Consider the following 18,485-nt stretch of genomic DNA (forward strand, 5'->3'; position numbering starts at 1 on the left):
TCAAAGTTTGGGCTACAGAACAAAGCAGCAGGGAAATGCGATTTCAGGGGTACGATGAATTTGCGAACGCGTGGAAACCATAATGTTAATGTTCGCTTAACAAATCTGGGTATCTTGGCAATCTAACAAGAGGTACAAATTGATATTGACCATGGCATTAAACAGTTCCGAGGTGAAAAATACGCGGAATAAAATTTTAATTTTTAAACGACTTGAATTCTTTGGCAATCAACAGAGCAGAATTTTCACCGATTTTTTGTTTAGTTGCGAATATAGAGGTTGAGGACGGCAAATTTATGGTTGACCCCGGGTACAAGAAATACACGCTACGCCACTGAAGCTAAGATATCCCTTAAAGAGATACGCTGGCTTCGTTGGGCACTTTAAAATTATATAATTTCAAATTTAAATAGCGAACTGCAGTAATTTTTCCTAATTACAATCAAAATTTGCGATTCTCATAAGCTTCGGTCACACGTTGGAATCGATTTTAAAACGGTTTTGGATCTGTATGGAAGAAACGTGGTTTTACGTCACGAAAACGATTTCGAAGCGGTTTGAAGATAATTAACGTGGTTCACACTAGCTTTTGAGAACGATTTTTCACCGTATTGGAATGGTCAACTTGAAATTGTTTTGAGCCACTTCGATAAAGTGATCGTTGAAAAATGAAAATATACTTTTCAAAATTCATTTTGATTTCTCAAAACGATCGAACATGGCTCTCAAGTCTCGAAACTTTGACGAAAACGGTTTGAAGCGCCTTGAATCGTTATGAGATACTGAGATAAATTGCTAAATGCGAACCGAGCTCGAAAGAGCTATAGATTTTAGAATAACTCAAATTATTAAAATATTAAAATGGCGATCACGATAAAATCCTTATCAAATCTCTTTAAAATTCTCAAATCCCTATCAAATCTCATCCAAATTTTCAAATTCTTATCAAATCTCATTGAAATTTGCAAATCCTTATCAAATCTCATAAAAAATTTCAAATCCTTATCAAATCTCATCGAAATTTTCAAAACCTTATCAAATCACATTGAAATTTGCAAATCACATCTACAATTTGAAAATTTTGTAAATTTATGAAATTCCGGATAAAATTTCAAATCTGAACGAAAAGATTTGAAGATTTTCAAATTTCGTACGCATTTTAGACGAGTGTCGAACCCCTCGCTCGGAATCTACTGCGTATGGAAAAAACCGAAAAACCCGATTACTATCATTAAATCTTGGATTAATAATATGATATTTTTAATACGAAACAAATAACGAAATACGTGGAATTTTTTGCGTTAAATAAGCTTAGAACGTATTTCGTTATTTGTTTCTTATTACAAGGAGCGTTCACCATCATGATTTAACCAAGATTTAACGATAGTAATCGGGTTTTTCCGTTTCAAAATACGCAGTAGATTAAACCGAGGCTTAAGACTGGGCAAGATTCAGCGCTTTAAAATTTTCGTCTACTTTAAGTTTAAAGATACATTCTGAACGAACCAATGGATGAAAAGTTATGAAACTAGCTTTTAAATAAACCTTGAAACTTATTTCAAGTGATATTTATAATTCACTGATGACCAAATTCGCGAAAAGTATTAATATCGTTCCGAATTACAACCTACTTTCTAAAATCTCATTTTGCTTCCTAATACACGCGTTGACAACGCAAACTTTACCTAGACGAGCAGATGTTCGATTATCTACATGGCCTTTAAGAATATTATTTTTGAATGTTATAAAGCAATAAACGATTTTTCAAGACGATTTTATATTACATTTAAGTTCATATAAACGGGAAAAATTGTCAGTGGAATATTTCTTATATCATTTGGTAGGTTAATTAACGTTTAATTATCGCCAACTTTACATTAATTTCAATGGGGCGGGGGAAAACTTTTAACTAAGTTACGCGCGAGCGCGCCTCTAGAGGTAGCGCAGATGGCGTTACTGTCGTTTTAGCCAAGAATCTAATCGGTGCCTTGTCAGCCATTCGATTAAGCGTTCTAGTTTGTTATCCGATTTCTATGGTGGGTAAACGATGACGTCAAAACCGGAAACGCGAAAAAGCGCTGATGTCAGCGATTACTAATCGGTGAGTCCGATGAGCGCTGCTGAACGTACCCGAGGCAAGCTTTTTGTAAATAACCTTTAACCACTCCCTTCTAGCTCCAACTCGTTTTTTTTCGTCAAGACAGAATTGAAGTAAAATGTACCCCTATGGCTACACTTTTTAACCTGCTCAAAATACCCAGAACAGGTGAAAGAAAACCACCTACTGAAACCCCTATTAGAATATTAGATGTTTTCAGTCAAACATTTTAAAAGTTCTAATAGCGTTTTCCATTTGATTGCTCGAGATTCGCTTCGAATCTGTCTCTGACGTTATAGATCTCGACTAGAGTAAAACTGCAAATGGAACATCCCTTCAATTGCTCGGAGCACCCGAGAGTGGAAAATGGAACACGTGAAACTTGATCGGAGCTAAGCCGAGCATAGCCGTCTGTAATTACAGACGGCTATGATCCGAGCACACAAATGGAACATAAAATGTTGATAAGAGCGATCTATAGCGCTTGAGAGCAGTCAAATGGAAAACGCTATAAGCCTTTTCAAGCTTCAACAAAGTTGTACTCAGGCTACTTTTTTATAATATAACATTTAGCATGTCATTTGCTTTTAACATAACTATAGAATTCTCGTCTACTTTTTTTTTTGAGATACACACATCGGTGTCGACCCAAGGCCTTAGACACCAGCACACAATAACTGATTAATCAGAGTGAGATAAGTGTACAGTAACGGCCACGCCAATGGGGGGATACGTGGGGACAGGGGTGGGGACACCCGTGGCGGAAGTATTCTGACCACCCGTTGGGGATTGGTGGTCGTCCTCACAAGGCCATCCACAAACTCTACCTCCCAGACGCTTGGGATTACAGGAGTACGCCACTTATTTTTTTTTCTCGTCTACTTAACGCACCCAAAATAACGGTAACACTGCTTTCCGGTTCGCCATTTTGGAACTTGGAAGATACCCATTTCGCGGCACAGACTGCGAAAGTTATAATTATTCTTTGTTGAGTAGTAAATTTGATTTGTGGGAAAACTCTTTATTGGATATTTATTCGAGATGGATGAATTAACTTCTCCTAGCCATCATAATGGAAGTTTTGTACTCAAAGAAATAAAAGTGTGTATTTTATTAATATGCTACAGATTTGTTCTCTTTGTCTTGTCGGCTCATTTTGGGCCTTTGGTACGTTGGTAAACTGACTGACTGAAATCTTGGATTATTATTATTAATCCAAGCTGAAATCACCAAAACAATTTCCATATAGCCTTGGCTCTGTCGATCATGCGGAATTAAGTTGCTGTGATTATTTATAGGATTTTTCTTACAGGGCGCTATGGATTACGATGATGATATTGTCAATAAGAAATTTAAAGCAGATGGTATGTTTTTTTAATTCATAAGCATTTATCTACTAATAGCAATTATGTATGTACTTGGTGTGGTGTTTGTAAAGTTACGTAAATAGATAAGTGAAAGCTAAAGCTTGCCCAATATATTTTTAGTGGAAATTTAATGTAAAATGTTTATTACAAGTATTGGTAATTCTTTCACTGACAGAGATAATCTAACTTTTACTGATGATACCCATGTATAGGTAAAAACATAGTATAAGAAGCAAGTTTTTATTGGCATTTTAGTGCCTAAATAATTAACCTCACTTAACCCATCATTATAAACTTAGATTTCAAAAATATAATAAAGGCCTTGCAATTGTTAAATTTAAACTTCACTTATTGAGTAATATCTTCCCTGTCTTAAGGCGTTTTTCTTTTATGCTCTGATCTTAGGAGGGATCCAAAATAGCTCTGTGTGTGGTAAAATGTAGAGTATCTTCGTTCTTGTTATTATTTTTCTTAAAGGTCCCTAAACCATCCAAAATCGTGACTTGACCCTAAATAAAATACCCTTTTATCATTATATCCAGCTAAAACATCATCAGTTTAAAATATTTTTACACTTCTGCTTAAGAGTAGTTTTCAAAACGGCCATTGATACACAATAGTTACAACTTGGTACACAATTTTTGAGATTTAATATTTGTAAACTAAGTCAGCTTTTGGGATAATTTAGTTCAATTAAAGATTTCATTTTGTTTTACATAAGCCCAATAGGGAGCTAACAGTTCTACGTCACACAACGTCACCCATGCTTTTTCCTATTGAAATTTTTTTTTCTCAACATGGTGGCCAAAGCGTTAGTGTTTAGTTAGTGTTAGTTCCCTATTTGGTTCCTTTGCCTCCAGTTACTTTCAGTGGAAGACTGCATGTAGAAATTTAATTAATATATGGTTCTGCATAGTTATGAGTTTGGACCCAATAGCTAATTTTCCCAAATAAAGTAGCTTTTCTTATTTAGAAAATGTAAGATAACTCGAAAATTTATGTTCAAGGAAAGGAATTAAGTGCGTGTATATAAGCAAAACCTCCAGTGAAGGAAAGCGGAAGCCCATTTCTTTCCTATGGGATATTTTACAGTAAAATTATTAAATATCTTGCATTTGACATGCTTATTACATTTTAAGAACATCAACAATTTTACTGCATGCGGAGGGTAAAGTACAATTCCCAGATGTGTTATCTATATACTTCTATTTTTTACTTGAGTTAATCATGATGACATACTGTGGCTATGTAGCTCTATTTACAGGTTAAATCTCAATTTTTTGTTACCTTCATCAATTTTGACCCCAATACCCATTGTTAATATTCTATATATCTAGGGAATTAACACTCTGTAGCTTTGGCTGTGGCCACCATCTTGGGTAGAATTTATTTTTCAATAGGAAAAAGCATGGGTGACGCAACTATTTAGATGTACTCAACCGGCATTAGGTTATCACCTAATCTAGGAAATTGGATAGATCATGCCATATATTTTGTTTTACAGCTGATTGTGGGTCATTTCTTTTTTAACTTTTTGTTTCTGAAACCATTCCCAATTTTCCCAGATAGTGAATTTGGGCAAAATTGCACTACAGCGGCCTCATGTAATTTCGTGTTTTTTTTTGGTGGAGAATGTAGCACTTGACGCGTAGATTACGAAACTAATTTTTTTTGGGGCCGCAAATGATAATTAAATTAATTAACTTAATGTTAAAAATGTACTAATTTTAGGGAATTACCGTGTTTTTGTATTTGTGGGTGGTGGAGAATGTAGCACTTGACGCGTAGATTACGAAACTAATTTTTTTGGGCCGCAAATGATAATTAAATTAATTAACTTAATGTTAAAAATGTACTAATTTTAGGGAATTACCGTGGTTTTGTATTTTTGGGTGGCGGAGAATGTAGCACTTGACGCGTGACGCGCAGATTACGAAACAATTTTTTTGGGCCGCAAATGATAATTAAATTAATTAACTTAATGTTAAAAATGTACTAATTGTAGGAAATTACCGTGTTTTTGTATTTTTGGGTGGCGGAGAATGTAGCACTTGACGCGTTGATTACGAAACTTTTGTTTTTGGGTCGAAAATGATAATTAAATTAATTAACTTAATGTTAAAAAGTTAGTAGAGTGGAAACCTAAACAAACAGTAACAAGCCGTGGTGTAGGCGACAACCCGACGAAGATAATTACTTCCAAAACACGTAAAAGACGTTACTAAACTCCCCTTATTGGCGCCTGACGGCGCCGCGCACTCACTTCGCTCAAGCGCTGGGGGCGCGCAGCGCCTCCCCAACCCCATACTAAAAAAAGCGATGGGCCATCTATAACGCGACCTAGAGGACAGTACCAAGCCTTACGCACCAAGTATATACTTTTAATCTCAACCAGAAACAAAGTGGCCCAATAATAGAAAACACCGAGAAAATGAACAAAAACTGTAAAAGATTTGATAAAGTACGGGAATATCACTTTGTGGCCCAAAAATACAAAACACCGAGAAAATGAACAAAAACTGTAACTGATTTTATACAAAAAGGGAATATCACGTGGAATTCATTAGGACACCGAAACTGTGTTGCCGGCGAACACACGACGGAAATAAGTACAACAAAACACGTGCAAATGCCCAAAAATTAGAAATTTAAAATTACATTAAAAAATTAAATAATCATTTGCGGCCAAAATAAAAATTACCCTCGGCATCTACGTGACAAGGTCTATCAGGCGCAACCAAAATTAATATAAAATTCAATGAAAATGAGAAATTTTTAAAATTAAAAAATTAAGTTAAACAATTAAATAATCATTTGCGGCCAAAATAAAAATTACCCTCGACATCTACGTGACAATGTCTATCAGGCGCAACCAAAATTAATATAAAATTCAATGAAAATGAGAAATTTTTTAAATTAAAAAAATTAAATTAAACAATTAAATACTCATTTGCGGCCAAAATAAAAATTACCCTCGGCATCTACGTGACAAGGTCTATCAGGCGCAACCAAAATTAATATAAAATTCATTGAAAATGAGAAATTTTTAAAATTAAAAAAATTAAGTTAAACAATTAAATAATCATTTGCGGCCAAAATAAAAATTACCCTCGACATCTCCGTGACAATGTCTATCAGGCGTAACCAAAATTAATATAAAATTCAATGAAAATGAGAAATTTTTAAAATTAAAAAAATTAAGTTAAACAATTAAATAATCATTTGCGGCCAAAATAAAAAATACCATTGACATCTACGTGACAAGGTCTATCAGGCGTAACTAAAATTAATATCAAATTCGATGAGGCCGCTGTACTACACTTCACCCTGAATGGGCCAAAATGATCCCACAGCTTAGATTGTTCCTGAAATTTTTATCTTGGTGCCCCTTGCTTTAAATTAACTGAAGGAGTGTTCTCAGTGGGAAAAGACAAAACATTTTTCTTAGTTTTCTCACAATTTCAATTATTTACTTTAATTTTTTGATTGGGATATGAAAATAGAAAAGTGTAGAGGATGAACTTAAAAACATTTAAAAATCCCAGGGTAGAGTGAAGATTGTTTAAAATCTCCAAATGCACTATATTATGTATTGAATAGAAGCTGTAAAGAAGAAAATCCCTGAGTTATATGTAAAAATAGTCTATTTTGTTTATTTTTCAATAGGGAATTTCTTATTTACACTGTACTAGAAAAATTTTACTGGAAATTTCCCTGTTTATAAGACAATTTTCAATCCTTTTAAACTTTTTCGTGTCTCATTGAATTACAAAAACCTGTTTTTTTTTTAAGTACTTAAAATTTTTCAATTAGTCCAAATGTTTGGTAATATGGTTGGCTAGGGTATATAAAATTTTGCTAATGCATATCTGGTATATAGTTTAGATTATTTCTGTTTCAGTTAATAGGTTATCAGTACATTTCTTAGAGTCTTAGATGAAAGTATTTTGAAATATGGTACTAATAGTTTCTTTTGGGGTTTTTTGAACTTTAACGTTTGATATTCTAAAGAATTGTATTTGTTGGTTTACATTCGTTGTTATCACGAAGAGCCATATTTTCATGTTTATTTCTTAATCATTTGCTAAATCAGTTTGGCAAAAGTAAACTTGACGGACTGTTGGTTAATATTTGAAAGTTTGAACTAAGCTTTTTCTTTTTCTTGTTTTTCTTTTTCTTTATCATTTCAGAGCTGATTATGAGAGAGGGTGCAACCGAGTCACAATTGCCTCCTCTATACCGACTTTCCATTGAATCGCCCCTTACCAAATCTTACACTTACCGCTGGTGCAGCTAGAAACAAATTTTTCATTTTAAACTCAGTAGGCTTACTGTGAAAGCCACCGATTGGCTTCTTTCAACGGTATATTATCGCGACTGTTTTTACCATTTTTTGTTTAAATGGTAAAAAAAATCAAGCCTGCCCCAGTTTATATTTATTCGATAATATAGATTTAGCTTTAGTATAAATTTCTTTTAATTTTTAGAAAAAGGTAAGTTTGAATAGACAATTAAATCTTGTACGCCTAATATTGCATAGACAATGGAAAGTTTTCTTAAAGAACATTTTCTTAAGTCTTTGTTCTTCTTGAAAATATTTGGGAATAAGGGTTTAACGCAAATTGTATACCCTAATTAGCTGAATATTTTGGTTACACCAGAATTATAAAATATATATCTTATTAGAAAAGTATCCATCTAGACCATAAAAGTGAAAAATAATCTGAAATTTTCTCTCAAAACCATGATATATTCCAATAAATATACTCCAGCAAATGATGTTAAATGTAAAAATTACAGAGAGTAGTGATATTTTATCATTCCTGATGTAATAGTTTTATAAAATCATTGTGTTAATTAATGTATTTTCCCTGTAACTGCTATTCCTTTTAAAAAAACCATTGAACAGGGAGATGTATACTTCTCGCTAAGAGATATTTTATATACTTGTTGTTGCTTAGACCATTAATTGACTTAATAATGCAGACACAACTAAAAATGGGTCCATTTTGGTTTTTTTTGACAACTTTCGTGGCATACATGCCAAAGCAACACGAGCTGAGAAAAAAATTAAGCTTTCCATTTTCAGTGGTTTATGATAGTTTTTGAAACCAAAAATTACCACTCCCGCATTGAGATTAAGTTGGTTATTTATTTACATTGAGGTAGGCTTGATTTTTGAACTAATCTTTAATGGTTTTTATATTGCGTTGGGGGTTTTTTTGTTTCTCGCGGTTGGTGGGCTGGGAGGGTTGATATTTGATCCATCTTTCTTTTTTTCCCATCTTGTTTTTTTGTAGTCGGCTCTGCATTTTGTTTGCTATGTGCCTCTTCCTTGCAGAGGAGATTCTGGAGATACGAAACTGGATTAAAATCTTTTCGAAGGCACTGTCCCCTTAAATCAAATCGTAGCGAGGGAGTCTAGGAAAAATTTCGCTATGGCCAAAATTTGTACATATCTTAATCATTCATTAGTTAAATTTCTTAAAGAAAGTTTAAATAATTTACCGAGACTTCGTTTTTGTGAGGATATTCTCTTTTTTTCTACTGTGTTATTATATAGGGACCCCGTGTGCCATTTTTGGTTGCCGATATTACAGTTCACGGAAGAAAATTATTCAAAGGAATGAATTTGGCCACTCGCTACTGGATCTATTAATCTTGTTAGTCAGATTGTATTGTTTTAAATTTGAGATTTTAAGTTTTTTTTTTATTTAAAGCGAATTTTATATCTTAAGAGCTGCACCCTCTTCTAGGCTATAGAGAATTAAATAACAATTTAATTTCTGAATAGTTTATTAAAAAGTCAGGCACTTAAACATTTTGCGTCTTAAGCTTACTTTTCACAATTGGATATAAAAAACCAATCCTGATCCACCATTAATAATTAAAATTAACTACAAATTATCAGAAATAGCGTATGAAAAAAAAATAAACTGACAATGATCAAAATTAAATAATCATATGTTTTTCTCTCTTCTTCTCTTTTTTTCTTTCTCTCTCTCCTATTTTTTATGCTGTGTAGTTTGTGACACAAAGTGCAAACGACTTCTCACATGCAACCCCTAGGTCTACTGTAGCTCTGGCAGCGATATAGACATGCACGATTCATTGGTGAAAATACCAGCGGTAAACACGTAAATCCACATTTAAATCTTAACCACCAAAACTAAAGAAAAGGTTGTCAGAAATCATGTGTACTCTACATAAATTTAATGGTGCTTTAATCGCTGTTTTTTTTTGTCTTTTTCTCCAAATTAGAACAATTTATATTGCCAATATTCTTTGTGAAATCCAAAGGTTCTTCTTAATGTTTAGATTAGTTAACAAGCCTTAATTGGTTTTTCTGTAAATTGAAAAACGGTTATTGTTAACTATATCTGTGCTATTCGCTCAAGCACATTTGGTTGATGTAATATTAAAACTAATTATCCAGTGGCTTTTTTCAGATGGCTCGGGTATTAATTCTCCGCAAGTTGAACAAACTGGTCCAGTTTTGGCTGGACCCGGTGCTTTACGAAGTCCCAGCGCACTCTTAGGTCTAGGATTGGCCAAACTTACAACCGATCAACATGAAATGGTGACTCGGGCTAAGAAGTATGCCATGGAGCAAAGTATCAAGAACGTTCTTATGAAGCAAACAATAGCTCATCAACAACAGGTTGTTACTTTTCTCAATATATTCAATAGAGCATTGGGGGAAGACAAATTAATCGTAAATTTCATTTTAAAGCAACAAAAAACACTTCAGCGTCATCAAGCTTTGGTTTTAATGTGTAGGGTGTATGTGGGAAGTATTAGTTTTGAGTTGAAAGAAGATACAATTAGACAGGCTTTTCTGCCATTTGGTCCTATCAAATCTATCAATATGTCTTGGGACCCGGTCACGCAGAAACATAAAGGTTTTGCATTTGTTGAGTACGAGCTCCCTGAAGCTGCCCAGTTAGCTCTGGATCAGATGAATGGTGTTATGATTGGTGGAAGGAACATAAAAGTATGAAATAAAATTTTTAATTTAATTTGATGCAAGTAAATTACCTTTTTTTTGTCTTGTAGGTTGGCAGACCAAGCAATATGCCTCAAGCTGCGCCTATTATTGAGCAAATAATGGAAGAAGCTAAGACCTATAACCGTATTTATGTTGCTTCAGTTCATCAGGATCTTTGTGAAGCAGACATTCAAAGTGTATTTGAAGCATTTGGGAAGATTCGATATTGCAAATTAACCTCTTCTAGTATTCCTGGAAAACATAAGTAGGCTACCACTTTGTGTGCCATTTTTGCACTTTTTGCGTATTTTCATAATTTTTGTTCGGTAGGGGTTATGGGTTCATAGAGTATGAGAACAACCAAGCTGCCCAAGATGCCATAGCTTCGATGAACTTGTTTGATTTAGGAGGCCAGTACCTACGGGTTGGCAGAGTAAGTATCTCTTACCATTTATAATTGAGCTAGCTTTTAAAAAATTTTTTTTAGGCTATAACACCACCAAACGCTCTAACAGTACCAAGTGCACCTAGCACAATGCCCACGGCTGCTGCAGTGGCGGCAGCAGCCGCAACAGCCAAAATTCAAGCCATGGATGCAGTTGCTAGCAATGCTCTAGCTTTAGGTTTGGGAACTGGCCCAACAACTCCTACAAATAACACTGCTGCTGCTGCAGTGGCGTTAGCTGCCGCTATTCCTCCACCAGGAATAGCTATTCCTACGATAGGACCACCTGGTTTGGTGGCTCCCCCCGTTTTACCTCAACCAGTTTTAGCTTCCACAGCTCCTGGTGTTATCACAGGTCAAATTATTATAATAATGATATCCAAAATTTGCATTTAATTGTTATTTACACATTTATATTTTCAAACCAAATACAGGTGTTACTCCGATCCCTCCTACAAGTATTGTTGGATCTCTACCAGTAGCTACGACATCGGCAGCCATAGTGATTCCTCCACCAACTATCGTTTTACCATCATTACCACCTGCTACAACGGCTGCCTCAGTTCTAGAAAATCTAATTCCATCATCGCAACCATCTCAACATCTTTTACAAGTAACTAAAGTGAGGTTCTATAGACCTTACCGTTTTATTTTTGACATTTAAATAGCATCTTATGTCCTTAAATCTCCGTGCATTTTTTCTTTACAGCAACATCTTCAGATGGCTCATCTTTTACCTAATCATTCTATTCCAGTTGTTATACCAACCACATCCACACCATCCGCCCCAGCTCTCCTTGGTATAAAGACTGGACTTTAATTAATTTTTCCACTTTATGATATAAATTTACTCTTTTATTCATTTAGATGCGCAATTAAATGCAGCGGCCGCAGCTGCAGCAGCGTTGAAACAATCAGAACAAGAGGAATTAGAAAAAAAATTAGCGGAGGAAGTGTCAGAGTCCCAAACTTTGCAGCAACAAGAAAATATGGTGATTAAAGGCTCAAATGCCAGACAACTGTTGATGCAGAAACTAATGAGGAGATCAGAGGTTCATTTTTTGTGATATTGTCTGTTAGGAGAAACTTTAAGAGTTAAGCCATGTTTTTTTATAGTCATCTGTGGTAATATTAAGAAACATGGTTGGAGTCGAAGATTTAGATGATGAACTAGAATCAGAAGTAACTGATGAGTGTGGAAGATTTGGAGCTGTTAATCGGGTTATTATTTATCAGGAAAGGCAATCTGAAGATGAAGATGCAGAAATTATTGTTAAAATTTTTGTTGAGTTTGCTCAGACACAATGTAAACATTTTCTAGATTTTAATTTATATATTATAAATTAACTACATTTTTTCTTAAAATAGCTGCCATAAAAGCTAAAGATGCGTTAAATGGTCGATACTTTGGAGGACGTATTGTTAGGGCGGAACTCTATGATCAAACACTGTACGAAGCCAATGACCTCTCTGGTTAAAAAATTCTCTCTATACTATATCAACTATCCAGTGGAATTTATTAAAAAAGTCAAACTTATTGTATATTGAGAAGAGAAATTCTGTAAGTAAAAGTCCTTTTATGTTTTAATTAAACGAGTATTTACAACTCAAAAGGTTATTCATTCCATTTAACACAAGGTTTGGCAATTTGAAAAGTTCGAAACTAAAGAGTTAGCTTTTTAGCTCGATGATTTTTTCTATATCATCCAAGGCACTGGATATATTTTCCATCACATTATCTTTCTCCAAAATGGATGTCACTTTCTCTAATAGTTTCTCAGTGGCCTTATTAGATTTTTGAAATTTGCAAAGATCTTTGAGTAATTTTGTTATACTTTGACTCAATAACATTAAGAGAGAGTCCAAATCCTCTTCGTCCTCTTCCAGTGTAACTGATACAGATTCGTTAATACTAGCATTGGTGGTGGGTTTATCCTTTGTCACTACTTGTTGCAATATTGTTTTACTCTTGACTGCTATTTCTAACACACTGTGTATAGTTCTTATTTTTGATTTGGCTCCAGTTTGAGCTAATTTGGAAAAGAGAAAAGCTTAAAGGGGGAATTTATAAATATTGAACACAAAGCAACTTTCTATTGCCAAGTCATTAATTTAAAATTACCGGCCATATTAGCTTCTCTTAAACTCATCCATTTCAACAAAACTGAAACAAATTCTTTGGGATTTCCAAATATTTCGTATAAATTACCAGCCTTTGCATAATGGTTCTCTGCTTGCTGTTTCAATTGCTTGCGATGATGATCACTAGAACCTCTGTTTCTAAATGCATTGTGGTACAAAGAACCGAGACGATGGTGGATAGTAGCTGCCCTATATTGATAACTAGAAATAAAGAAATGTTTAAAGCTTCTCATAAAATCCCTTAATTATATAAATTTGTAAGGGGCACAATTCACTATTTTACCAAGTCATAATTAGATTCATCTATTAATCAAAACAACCAACATAGATTTTTTTCCAATTACAAAAACAATTTTCCAAACCAAGATGGTGCACTTACAATAGCTATTATCCTTTTCAGTTTATACAAAGCCAAATAGCGGCCAATCTAAAAAGCTCATAAACTGCTGGATTTTTAAATTTTCATTTCATAATAACAAATCCAGCAGTTTATAAGCTTCCATGTTAACTGAAAGGGAAAATCGACAGGGTTTTTTTCTGATAAAAATCTTTATCAACACCAAAATAAATAAAATCTTAAAGCCACTAAATAACACTAACACAGGTTGCCTGGTAGGTCCCCAATCTATATCACACAATTCCAGTGCCTTTTGCATGCTTGAGATTATCTCATTTTCAACCTATAGGAGGTAGATAAATTAAATAGGCGACATTATAACCAAGGAGTTGACTGTGAGCTTACTTGTTCCTGGGATACATTTTCTAAAGGCGGATAGTCTTGCATTTGAGTGCCTTTAGTGAAAAGAGTACAACACAGGTCCCAATGTATTCTTTCCCACAACTGAGAGATTTCCATCTTATTCTCTTTCAAAATGTTAATGGCCCTTTGGTAATATTGAATAGCTTTTTGATGGTAACGTTTCTCTCTAGTTGTTAGCGGTTTAGTTTTTGCATTAGTTGAGGAACTAGGCAAAGTATGGCAGGCTGATGCGCATAATCGCATTAGGCGGGCAAGATTAGAGTTAAGCAATGCTGAGTTTATTTCGTCATTGGTTTCTTGAAAAGCATTAAGAGCGCTTGTTAAATGTTCTTCGCTGTTTTTCCACAGGAACGAAACTGTATCATTTAGAACTCCAGTTTTGTTCCATATTAAAATGCCATCATTCATATAAAATATTCCTAATTCATTACAAACATTAGCTAATCTTCTAGTGAGGCTTATATAAGCATCCTTTTTCGAACCAGTCACTTCAGATTTTCGAAAGTACATAACTGCAGCTTTATAGCACTTTGCCCCTAAATTTAGGGCTTCTTCCATGTTTCTAGGCCAAGAATAACACCATTTATAATCTGTACAAATAAAATCATTTAAAAATGTACTCTCTGTAAGTTTTCACATCTGTTGGACCAACCTGATTCTAAATCAGGCAGTAAATATTGTTTGAAACTGGTATCCAATATTGAAAATTCGTTGAATTCCTCCTTGTGGGCCTGCAAGGCAATGTCATCAATGGAAAGTGAAGATTCCCTGTTTCCATCTTTGCGCATGCATACTATGTGGGCATCCCCAGCCAGTCCTAATAAATGGGTAACGTAATAGTTGGCTGAAGTGTGATAAATAGTTTGGCTAAGATTTTCTGCAGTATAAATAATGTTTTTCATTAGTTGAAATTGTTATTGCAATTGAATTGCCAATAAAAATTAAAAATAACCACCATCGCAAGATAATCCAAGTTTCACGCACTGCAATATTCTTCCATATTCCTTTTTAGAGCAGGCAATTTCCCCCAGAGCGCCATAAATTTGGACTGCCTTGAGTAAGAGCATGGCTTTGCAATAATTTTTTCCAGTATTTTGTTTTGGTGACATGACGACTGCTGTTTCTTTTTGCGTGTTGAGTGGCGTAAATGGTAATGGAATGGACTGATTTGGTCTTGCAAATTGCATCCATTCATCACTGCCTTTATTCTTTTTTTGGGACTCGGCTTTATTACATGACTCTGAACCTAAATTGTTACCACCCGCATCAACAGGTTTGCTGACCATTTGCAATTTTAAAGCGATACATTGAAGTCCCTAAAAAAATTTTAATTACTCACCAAGGTTACTTTTTTTTTAAAAAGGCGGGTCAATTATACTTCAACAACTTCCTTGAGGGCTTGTGTACATCTTTCTAGCCAGTTATCTCCAAAAGAAGGTACATTTTTCTCTGCGTCACTTAGACCTTCTTTTCCGACACCAGGAGCTGGGATTGTGCATAATGATTTAACATCGACTGAGAATTTACTATCGTCTTGTTTATTTGTGGCTTTGACCCCTTCATCACTCTCATCGGAACTACTTTGACAAGAATCTTCACACTCTTCAGAGAAAGGAGCGTGGTATGACTGATGAACTATATTAGGTTCCAAATCATTTGGAAAATATAGTTCAGAGAGAAGGTAATGAGCTGATGCTGCTACCTAGAAAGACGGAGAGTATAACCCAAATATCATGTAACAAAGTTATGTTTGTAATAACCTGTGGATGGGTGTTTTTGTCAATGAGCATCAGACAATTGCTCAGAAGTTTAAAAACAGTGCCTGGCTTGCCTTGTTTGGATTCTTTCATGTTGATTGCGACTCTATAAAGTAACATGGCAACGGGCAAAGTAAAGGGATTTCTTTTCTGGACTTCAGCGGGTATGGAGCTTTCCTCAGCAGTATCATCCTGTTCTTGAGATGTTTCCTCTTTGTCCAAAAGGGTTGTCAAATCATAAAGCTTAACCACATCATCGTGTTTGCCCTTTAACAACCAATAAGTGTGCCCACTTTTAGTGGCTTTGGACTTGAGGAAGGACAACAAATTCTGAGCTATGTCTTTGACCAATTTTGGGGAAAACTTAGAAGAAGATGACATTTGAGGTATATCTTCGGTTTTAAGCAATTCGTATTTCTAAAATGATATAAAATTTCAGCTAGAGAGCAGATGTTATGATATATTTTATTTAACATTACAAACCTGGACAATCCCATCTAGATGGTAGCACATAACCACTTCAGGGACATTACACATTAAGTTATCAAGCCAATAATCAAGGCCAGTAAGGACATTTATTGGCTTATTCATATCACGAAGTCTAAGACTAACGACCGGATGAGTCCCTCCTCCAAAAATTGGAAGGTCGGACCCAATCAGCATTCTAATATCTTCGAATGTCCAAAGGACATTTCTTAGGAACTCGTGGTGCTCTTTCCCAGGGTCTATCTGCATAACCAAAACTATGTAAGTAATATCCAAAGTAATACAATTTGGTATAGCCAAAGAACCTCTTCTGCGCTTCTAGGAACTAATTGCTCTACTGTGGATCCTCCTTGAAATGTTATGCTGGCTAAGGAGGGCATACGAATGGGACTCGAACTTTCATTACATTCCGAGAATTGCTCTTCCTCTCGAAAATCTTCGGTCTCATCTGGATGATTTTCATTGTCATTTGTTAAATCTTCATCCATCACACTAAAATATTTTTTGTTATAAGAACTATGAACTAGACTATGAGTTAAGTTTTAATTCTACCTGTGATATAGGAACTTTGATAGCATGTTCTTATTTTGCAAATAACCCCTACTTTTATTTTTACGTAGGCATTTCTTTTCCTAAATGAATGCAATAATTTTATTATTCAATTGTCAGATCTTTTAGTCATAAACATCTACATTTTCTTGTAATTCCGTTAAATGATCATAGTAGAACTTTTTCAACCACTGCCATTCTTTCTGTAAACAGTAAATATCAAGAAGTTAATATTTTAATTATAACCTAGTTATTATACTTTTGAAGCCCGTAAGAGGTGGCTGTGAATGTCAAATTCATCAAGCAAGATGGTTTTTCCAACTCTGTGAACCATCATACTGATGTGGCTGTTCGCAAATGGAATCTTTAAAAGCTTCTTTATATTCTAGGGCAGAAGAGAAGATATTAGACAATTTTGCCTAATTTCTAGAGTTAATTTCCAACCTCAGCATCCGATACTACATCTACTTCTCCAACGTAATCAGGAAAATTATTGGCTATCACAAAGCTATAAAGAATATAATTTGTGAGGTTCAGTATGAGCAAAAATAAATAGACAAAAACATGTCTATTTATTTTTGGTATGAGCGGTGAAATTTAGTTTTTCTTGGTTGAGTTATGACCTGGAAAACAATGTAGAATTTTGCTTAGGAAACATCCAAGGAGTCGAAGATTCACGGCTTTCTTCACTTCTTCTTGTTTCCCTGCGATTGCTAACTTTACGATGATCTCTATGAATTGCTCGCATTCTGAGCCAGTTTGAAGGCGGGTCATTCAGATTCGTATCCAGGCTCAGTTGCAAAAATCTTGGAGGATCACTAGCTGCCATGATACTCTTTTTAACAACTGCGATTGATTTAACTCCACTTGTATCTATTTCCTTCACAAATTGTTAAATGCAAATAATTAATTTCTTCATATAAATTAAAATTTGTTACTATGGTTAAAATCTAATAATTAAATGAATTCTTGGAATAACGACTGGTAAATTCTCACTTGACAATTCGAAAGCTAGTGAAAACTTTTAAGAATAAAAATAAATGTTTTTAAAACACCATGAAGTACCAGTTATGATTCCAAGATTTTATTTAATTAATTTCTTATTTTTAACTTATAAAAATTTAAAAGTTATGAAAGCAATCTGGGCATTAATTATTTCTGTTCCCATAATAGTGAACATTCTTGGGGGACAAATAGTAGACACCCATTCCAATGTAATGTCAATTGCCATTTTGTTTTAGGTATCTGGCAATAGGCTTTGACCATCACACCAGCTTACATTGCTACGGGCCCAAATAGCATTTCAGTTTGTGCATAAATTTTCAAGTTAATGGGAAGATATTTTGGGTGATCAAGTAGAGAGAAAAACAAATGTCTTAATGAAGGGAAGGATAAAGCATGGGCTAAGAAATGATCATTTCTTAGCCCATGGATAAAGTACCTCTCTTTTAACAGTTATAGTATAATATAGAACTCCAACCCTTTTTAAAGCGAAAAGGTTTGAAATATTCTTAATTACGCCGCTTATTATACCAAAAGATTCAATGACTATTAAAAACGCACATTTGGTTTCTCTTTCATTTCATCTTGATCTGGAGTGTTGCAAATAGTGTCTTGGGTATTTCTTACAGAGTAAGCCATTTTCTACTGATAATAAGGTGTCAAAACATTCCCTCTGATTAATAAAATTTGATGGGGTCTATATTCGGGTACGACTAAAACAAGGAAAACAAGGAAAACCCGGAAAACGAGGAAATCGAGAAAATTGAAGGAAAGCTACCAAATAGTAGTATGAGGGCTTGGTCACACCGCGCCCAGCAAGTAAACCGCGGATAATAATACACGAGGAATTTTTGCCGTGCGATAAACAAACGACGGAAAAATTAAATTACT

At 34.6% G+C, this 18,485-nt stretch overlaps 2 protein-coding genes across 4 annotated transcripts; one reads left to right on the forward strand and one right to left on the reverse strand.

Annotated features, from left to right (window-relative positions):
* The first annotated feature begins 3,047 nt into the window (after positions 1 to 3,047).
* hfp (Poly(U)-binding-splicing factor hfp) lies at positions 3,048 to 12,511 on the forward strand. Of its 3 annotated transcripts, none has more exons than XM_090174026.1 (12): positions 3,048 to 3,199; positions 3,411 to 3,462; positions 9,915 to 10,126; positions 10,199 to 10,459; positions 10,522 to 10,718; positions 10,784 to 10,886; positions 10,941 to 11,253; positions 11,333 to 11,520; positions 11,608 to 11,698; positions 11,766 to 11,950; positions 12,015 to 12,204; positions 12,267 to 12,511. In XM_090174026.1, exons 1-12 carry the CDS (start codon positions 3,140 to 3,142, stop codon positions 12,374 to 12,376), a joined length of 1,962 nt encoding a protein of 653 aa, XP_090030152.1. In that variant the 5' UTR covers positions 3,048 to 3,139; the 3' UTR covers positions 12,377 to 12,511. The 3 variants fall into 3 exon arrangements, with proteins under 3 accessions (XP_090030152.1, XP_090030153.1, XP_090030154.1); XM_090174027.1 differs by having other exon boundaries at positions 3,049 to 3,199; positions 11,333 to 11,511; XM_090174028.1 differs by lacking the exons at positions 3,048 to 3,199; positions 3,411 to 3,462 and adding exons at positions 8,252 to 9,128; positions 9,491 to 9,594.
* Positions 12,478 to 18,269, reverse strand: LOC149948861 (erythroid differentiation-related factor 1). The gene is made up of 16 exons (XM_090174025.1): positions 18,156 to 18,269; positions 17,216 to 17,472; positions 17,037 to 17,100; positions 16,852 to 16,977; positions 16,736 to 16,795; positions 16,596 to 16,675; positions 16,349 to 16,535; positions 16,041 to 16,286; positions 15,561 to 15,974; positions 15,179 to 15,502; positions 14,756 to 15,116; positions 14,453 to 14,677; positions 13,783 to 14,390; positions 13,641 to 13,720; positions 13,021 to 13,241; positions 12,478 to 12,928 (listed from the first exon to the last, which is right to left on the reverse strand). The coding sequence occupies exons 1-16, from the start codon at positions 18,231 to 18,233 to the stop codon at positions 12,570 to 12,572; spliced, it is 3,690 nt and encodes a 1,229-aa protein (XP_090030151.1). The 5' UTR covers positions 18,234 to 18,269; the 3' UTR covers positions 12,478 to 12,569.
* Between the last annotated feature and the right edge of the window lie 216 nt (positions 18,270 to 18,485).

Source organism: Leiobunum rupestre, chromosome 4 (assembly GCF_980474605.1).
Source record: "Leiobunum rupestre chromosome 4, qqLeiRupe1.1.hap1, whole genome shotgun sequence".
In the NCBI taxonomy this organism is placed as follows: domain Eukaryota; kingdom Metazoa; phylum Arthropoda; class Arachnida; order Opiliones; family Sclerosomatidae; genus Leiobunum; species Leiobunum rupestre.

Excerpts from the sequence above, each read along its gene's own strand:
- hfp (XM_090174026.1), top strand. The coding sequence starts at position 3,140 with ATGGATGAATTAACTTCTCCTAGCCATCATAATGGAAGTTTTGTACTC. Across the intron at positions 3,200-3,410 it reads TTGTACTCAAAGAAATAAAA|GGCGCTATGGATTACGATGA; the intron begins GTGTGTATTTTA and ends TTTTTCTTACAG. Across the intron at positions 3,463-9,914 it reads TAAGAAATTTAAAGCAGATG|ATGGCTCGGGTATTAATTCT; the intron begins GTATGTTTTTTT and ends GGCTTTTTTCAG.
- LOC149948861 (XM_090174025.1), bottom strand. The coding sequence starts at position 18,233 with ATGGCTTACTCTGTAAGAAATACCCAAGACACTATTTGCAACACTCCA. Across the intron at positions 14,391-14,452 it reads ACTGCCTGATTTAGAATCAG|ATTATAAATGGTGTTATTCT; the intron begins GTTGGTCCAACA and ends TTATTTGTACAG. Across the intron at positions 13,721-13,782 it reads AAAATGTATCCCAGGAACAA|GTTGAAAATGAGATAATCTC; the intron begins GTAAGCTCACAG and ends TACCTCCTATAG.